The 6,379-nt window shown below is 51.5% G+C and overlaps 1 protein-coding gene across 1 annotated transcript; it reads right to left on the bottom strand.

Moving 5' to 3' along the window:
* Positions 1-2,003: 2,003 nt before the first annotated feature.
* On the bottom strand, positions 2,004-2,721 carry LOC136470136 (uncharacterized). The gene is made up of 2 exons (XM_066468087.1): positions 2,406-2,721; positions 2,004-2,254 (listed from the first exon to the last, which is right to left on the bottom strand). The coding sequence occupies exons 1-2, from the start codon at positions 2,719-2,721 to the stop codon at positions 2,004-2,006; spliced, it is 567 nt and encodes a 188-aa protein (XP_066324184.1).
* Between the last annotated feature and the right edge of the window lie 3,658 nt (positions 2,722-6,379).

The raw sequence follows: 6,379 nt of genomic DNA, 5'->3' as shown, positions 1-6,379 counted from the left end.
TGTAATCGAGTTAACTCCCTATGCAAAGCGATTCAGTGATTTCTTTCAGAACCAAAGTCGTAGTCCTAAGTACCATCTTCAAATGTTGTTCAATGATCTCGTGCTAACTCACAACATAAACTGAGTAAAATCATGATCAAGGTCAGCTTGTCAGGCTGTCAGTGATCCAGGACTTAGCAAAATTTTGCTAAGTGTGGAAATCTTGGTTTTGCTGATTTTTGTGGGACCAATTCAAGCATGTTAGAAGCTAAATCAGTCAATGACCCAAAAATAAAAGTTGTTCCTTATGTCAAACACTATAACTTTGCTTTAGTGATCTCCTCCATGCAAGGTCTCTAACACCTAGTTCAAACTTGGTCAAATAAGCTACATTCAAATGATGATACATACTCAAACTATGACTTAATGACCAAATTAGCCCTAGCCCTAAATACCAAAGTTGTTCATGATGATATTCTAAACATGTTTAAGCTATTTGCAAGGTCACATAATCATCTACATGTTTACACTCATGATCATATGCACATACACATAGAAACATGAAATAATAAGAATGTTGCATACGTTTCACTCAAATGTTTCAAGTGTCAAAGCTTATATATATGAATGCTTTATGATCATGCTCATGCTATGCAAGTCAAGTTATGCAAGGCTAACACCTAAGGTGTTACAGTAAAGAACAATGGTCGGTTTTGCACTAGTTGCAAGCAAGTTGGTCATAAAGAGCATGAGTGCAAGAATAAGAGCAAAAATGCTAATGTATCCTCCATTAAGCTTGATTTTTTCTATATGCTTACCAAGGGTGCAAATGGTGTAAAGGCTAAGTTCATTGGTGCGATGAGGACAGTGTATAAGAGCTTCTAGATTTGGGGGTAGCGGGTCTTAGAGTCGGATAGGACCTCGCTAATGAAGTACATAGGGTGCCTGTACTTTGAGGGCATACCCCTCTTCTTCTCGCTCCACAACTAGGGCAGCGCTGACCACCTACGTGGTGGCCACAATATAGAGCAGAAGGAGCTCTCCTGGGCCTTCTTCAGAAGTTGCTTAACTGTGTCAAGTGCATCCTAGGCCTCAGACGTCCATTCAAAGTGGTCGGCCTTCTTCAGGAGTCGATAAAGGGGAGACCTCATTCGCCAAGGCACGAGATGAAGCAGCTGAGCGTGGTGAGGCACCCTATAACTTGTACTCCCTTCACATTCTAAATCAGGCCCATCCTCATAATGGCTGAGATCTTTTCTAGGTTGGCTTTGATGCCACGCTCGGAGATAATGAAACCAAGCAACATGCCCCTCGGGATCTCAAAAACACACTTTTTCGGATTGAGTTTGATGCCATTTGCTCGAAGTTTTGTGAAGGTCTGCTCAAGATCGGCTATGAGGTGGTCAGCCTATTTGGATTTGACCACGATGTCATCAACATAGGCCTCAACGGTCTACCCGATGAGGTCCCCGAAGCACTTGAGCATACAATGTTGGTACGTAGCCCCAACATTCTTTAGACCAAACGGCATTGTGACATAGCAAAATGATCCAAAGGGGGTGATGAAAGATGTCGTGAGCTGGTTAGACTCTTTCATTGTGATTTGATGGTATCCGGAGTACGTATCGAAGGAAGCAGAGGGTTTCATACCCTGAAGTAGAGTCGACTATTTGGTCTATGTGTGGCAAAGGAAACATATCCTTTGGGCATGCCTTGTTGAGACCTATGTAGTCAACACACATCCTCCATTTCCTACTCTTCTTTGTATAAGAATAGGATTGGCTAACCACTCTGGGTGGTACACTTCCTTGATGAATCCGACCACCAAAAGCTTTGTGATCTCCTCGCCGATGGTCCTGCATTTCCCCTCGTCAACGTGACTGTAGGCGCTGTTTCACTAGCTTAGAGCCTGGGTGGATCTTCAAGGCATGCTCGGCGACTTCCCTCGAAATGCCTAGCATGTCCAAGGGTTTCCACGCAAAGATGTCTTTGTTGGCGCAGAGAAAGTATATGAGCGCGCTTTCCTATTTACAGAAAAGTGTGGTGCCAATGTGCACCACCTTGCCTTTAGGGCTGCCGAGATCTATGAGGACCTCTTTAGAGCCCTCCACTGGCTTGAAAGATGCGGTCAACTTCTTGAGGTCGGGCGCTTCTTTGGTGATCTCCTTCTCGATGGCGACGAGCTCTTCGAAGGCCACGATTGCCACGGCATGATCACAGCACTCAACCTCACACTCATAGGCATGCTGGAAGGAGGTGCTGAAGGTGATGACCCCTGTCAGGGCCCGACATCTTCAGCTTGAGGTAGGTGTAGTTAGGGACGGCTATGAACTTCATGTAGCATGGTCATCCTAGGATGGTGTGGTAAGTTTCGTGAAACCCAACCACTTCAAAGGCGAGGGTCTCCGTCCTATAGTTGGACGGACCCCCAAAGGTAACGGACAGATCAATCTGTCCAAGTGGCATGGCCTGCTTTCTAGGCACGATGCCATGGAAAGGCGCTCTAGTTGGCCGGATGAGCGCTCGGTCAACACCCATAGCATCGAGTGTCTCAACGTACATGATGTTGAGGCCGCTGCCTCCATCCATCAGTACCTTGGTGAGCCACTTCGTGCTGACGATTGGGTCGACCACGAGCAGGTATCTCCCTGGCTGTGGGACGCTCTCTGGGTGGTCGGTCTGATCGAAGGTTAGAGTGGACTCTAACCACCAGAGGAAGGTAGGTGTGGCCAGTTTGGTCATATAGACCTCACAGCGTGCGACCTTCTAGCGGCGCTTGGAGTCATAGGCCGCTGACCCTCCAAAGATCATAAGGTAGCCATCCGATGTCAGAAAGCCACCATCCTTCCCCTCGGCGTCATCCGTGATAGGGTTAGGGGCCTTCCTATGCTCCCCTTTGTTGGAGCCTCCAGACAAGAACCACTTCATGAGGCCGTAGTCCTTGTACAGATGCTTGATGGGGAAGTCATGGTTCGAGCATGGCCCCTCGAGTAGTTTTTCAAAGTGGTTCGGAGTGCCCTCTGTGGGCTTCTGACCACCCCTATGGTCAGCGGCGGCCACGAGTGAGCCCTCGTGTCGTTGCTTGTTCTTCTTTTTGGTAGGATGATTGGAGGCGCCTTTGCCGACGTCCTCGTCCTGCCTCGCCTTGCCCTTGAGGCGGTCGAAGATCGCTCCGACCGCTTCTTCACCCGAGGCATGGCTGGTGGCAATTTCGAGGAGTTCCTTTGTGGTTCATGGGCCCTTGCATCCTAGCTTGTGAACTAGGTACTCATAGGTGGTCCCAGACAGAAAAGCTCCTATAACATCGGCGTTGGCGATGTTGGGTAGCTCGTTGCATTGCCGGGAGAAGCGCCAAATGTACCCACGGAGGGTTTCTTTAGCATTCTATCGGTAGTTCTTGAGGTCCTATGAGTTCCTAGGGCGCTTGTATATGTCCTGGAAGTTTCCCACGAAGATCTCCTTTAGGTCCGTCCAACTTTGGATTCTGTCAGACGAGAGGTGTTCCAACCATGTTCTTACCAAATCGGCCAAGAACAATGGAAGGTTGCAGATAATGAAGTCGTTATTATCCGCACCACTGGCTTGCTAGGTAAGCCAATAGTCCTCGAGCCATAGTCTAGAGTTTGTTTCCCTAGAGTACTTTAGGATATTGGTTAGTGGTTGGTACCTTGGCGGGAAGGCAGCATTAAGAATGTGTTGGTCCGAAGGCCTGAGGCCCTGGTAGGCTAGGGCTCAGGCTTCAGGTCCTTATCGCTGTCGTAGCGTTCGCCATGACAAGGGTGATAGCCATGGCTAGCTCCCTCTCTCATGGTCATCGTAGGCACATCTACGGGCATCGAGGGTGTTGCGTGCGTCATGGTTGTAGCCGAGACTGCTGACTGCACCAGGACCATGGTGTGCTGCCTACTTCCTTATGGCTCCTGGTGGACCGACGCGTCCCTACCCAGGCACTCTGAGGGCAAGCACTGGCTGGTGTCGAGCTCGCGTCACCGAGATAACGAGCTCTCGGCCTGTAGCACCGACGCACGCTTGAGCAGCGTGCGAATCTCATGGTAGGCTCGATGATCCTCGGGCATCGTAGCCTTTGGAAGACCATGGAGCAATGCCGCCGCAGCAACGATGTTCTAGCTCACCCGAGCAAAGTGAGGGAGGGCTTCTTCATCGACGATGATCCTTCGATTTACATCGCGGGCCATGGTGCATGCGCGCCCACCGTCTCCATGACACTCGATCTCCTGATTGAGCTCCACGCATTCCTGCTCAAGCTAGAGTCACGCTTCCTCGATCTCATAGTGTCGGGCTTTCAGCTGCTCCACCAGCATGCGAGGTGGGGCCGCTGTCTCCCCCTCTGCCTCGTTGTCGAGGTCATTCTCCGGGGTAGCCTCCTCCTCGTGGATGCCTTCGACATGTCCCTTGGGGGTACCTATCATGAAGCATTCACGAGAGGGGTGATGGCTTCCTTTGCTGGAGTCAGAGCTAGAGGGTGACTTTGGCTCCTCTGCGAGGAGGTCGTGGAAAACTCTACGATGTGTTTGATCACCCACACAAACTCGTTGTTCGTGAAGGATGGGATCATGCGCTGTATCACAAGGTGGCCAACAGTCTCTACGGTGCTGTAGAGACCAAACAGGAGCACTATCGGAGCACTTCGGATGAGGTATTCTAGGGAGAACGGCTCCCTCCCGGTAAGCTATGCCATGATGTTGGCGAACAAGAAGGTGAGGTGGTGCAGGTCCTCCCAAGATGGTTGGGGTCCCAGGAAGACGCTGAGCTGACGCTCCAACCTTCCATAGTCGAAGTCGAGGAGCTAGCCGCTTCTGAGGGCGCGGGCCTCTAGCGCATGCAGCTGTAGCTCCTCGAGCATCTCGATGATCATGTCGAGGCCGGTGGAGTGGAAAGGTTGAATGACAACGGGCACCTACGCCAGCTCTCCCTCCGTCGTGACGATGAAGTCTAGGTCCCCGAAGCACACGTGCGTGCCCAAGACCCAGCTGATGCTATGACTAGTCATCCGTGGCCTGATGTTAATGTCGGGAAGCGCAAAAGCCCCTACCTGGCGCGCACTGTAGATGTTTCAAGTAAACACCAACGAGTAAATTTGTGTTATTATGTGTCTGGCCCGGATAGTATGCTAAAAAGACACAAGGTTTATATTGATTCGGGCAGAATGTTCCTACGTCCAGTTCATGGCTGCTGCTCGTGTTATTAGCACTAAAAAGTTCATAGTAGGGGTTATAAATGGGCGAGAGAGGGACATGTCCCAAGTTTCTAATGAAAAGGTCAAATGGGTGCTGAGAGCTTGGTCGCTGCTCAGCTACGTGTTCGAGGTTAGCCGTTCTACTATGATGCGGCGTGATACATGATGTGATGAATCGATCCATTTCGTAGGGTGCCCTACTTTCCCTTTTATAGGCCAAGGGAGAGCACGGTTACAGATGAGAGAAAAGGGCAAAACGAGAGGTAAAGGAAGTCTTTCAAGGACATCGGGTCTTCCTTTTCTTCTATGCAGGCCCTGCTGACATGGCAGGCGGTGACAGGGACAACCCCACGCTGGGCGCATGTCTGCTGACCCTGATAGGGCCACGCTGGGCGTCTATCCACTGACGATGCCATGTCCTGGCATTGTCAAAGGGCTATCACGTCCTATCCCGCCCCGGTGGGTGGCGTGGCAGACCATAGTGCTGATCAATGGCCATACAGGGAGCAGGCAGCACAGTGACCGCACGCCCACTACTATGGGTGATGTGAGTTTCCTTCTAGACCATAGTGGTTATCGTGAGCTTCTGTAAGGATCCGTGCCTGAGGGCAAATGACGGCGCCCACAACACTGTGAGGCAAATGTCAGCGCCTACAACACTGTTTGGGCTCTGACATTCCTGGAAGATCGCAAAGCACCTTTTTGGCATGGTCTGACGGTACTGTCCTACAGGTGTGCAGGGTATGGTCTTTGGTATTGCGGTTGACTTTGAGCGTCTTGCCTTATTTGTTGCGCGCGTTGTTGTCAAGGAGTCGCGTGCAGACATCGGGCGAGGCGGAGTTAGCCCTCAGACATTGGGCGAGGCTAGAGCTAGCCCTCGGTGGTCTGGCGAGGCGGAGTCAGCCCTTAGATATTGGGCGAGGCAGAGCTGAGCCCTTAGTGGTCAGGCGAGGTGGACCCAGCCCATAGACGTCGAGTGAGGCGGAGCCAGCCCTTGGACGTCGAGCGAGGCGAAGCCAGCCCTTAGGAGTCAGCCGAGGGAGAGCCAACCCTTGGGGGTCGAGCAAGACGAGGCCCACGTCCATAGCACCCATCGAGGCAGAGCCAACCTTCGGGGGTCAGACTGAGGTAGGGCCCATGGCCTCGGTGGCCGAATGAGACGGGACCGGCAAGCGGTGTAGTCGCGCTCTTGATCAGCGCGGA

The sequence above is a fragment of the Miscanthus floridulus genome, chromosome 1, assembly GCF_019320115.1.
Source record: "Miscanthus floridulus cultivar M001 chromosome 1, ASM1932011v1, whole genome shotgun sequence".
NCBI classification, from domain to species: Eukaryota; Viridiplantae; Streptophyta; class Magnoliopsida; order Poales; family Poaceae; genus Miscanthus; species Miscanthus floridulus.
Note: the sequence above shows the minus strand (reverse complement) of the source record. Positions and strands in the feature narration are given on the sequence as shown.

Bases quoted from the DNA above. Each gene is read 5' to 3' on its own strand.
- LOC136470136 (XM_066468087.1), bottom strand. From the start codon at position 2,721: ATGACCAAACTGGCCACACCTACCTTCCTCTGGTGGTTAGAGTCCACT. The intron at 2,255-2,405 runs GTCCGTCCAACT...GGGCCCTGACAG, and splicing joins TCTGTCCGTTACCTTTGGGG to GGGTCATCACCTTCAGCACC.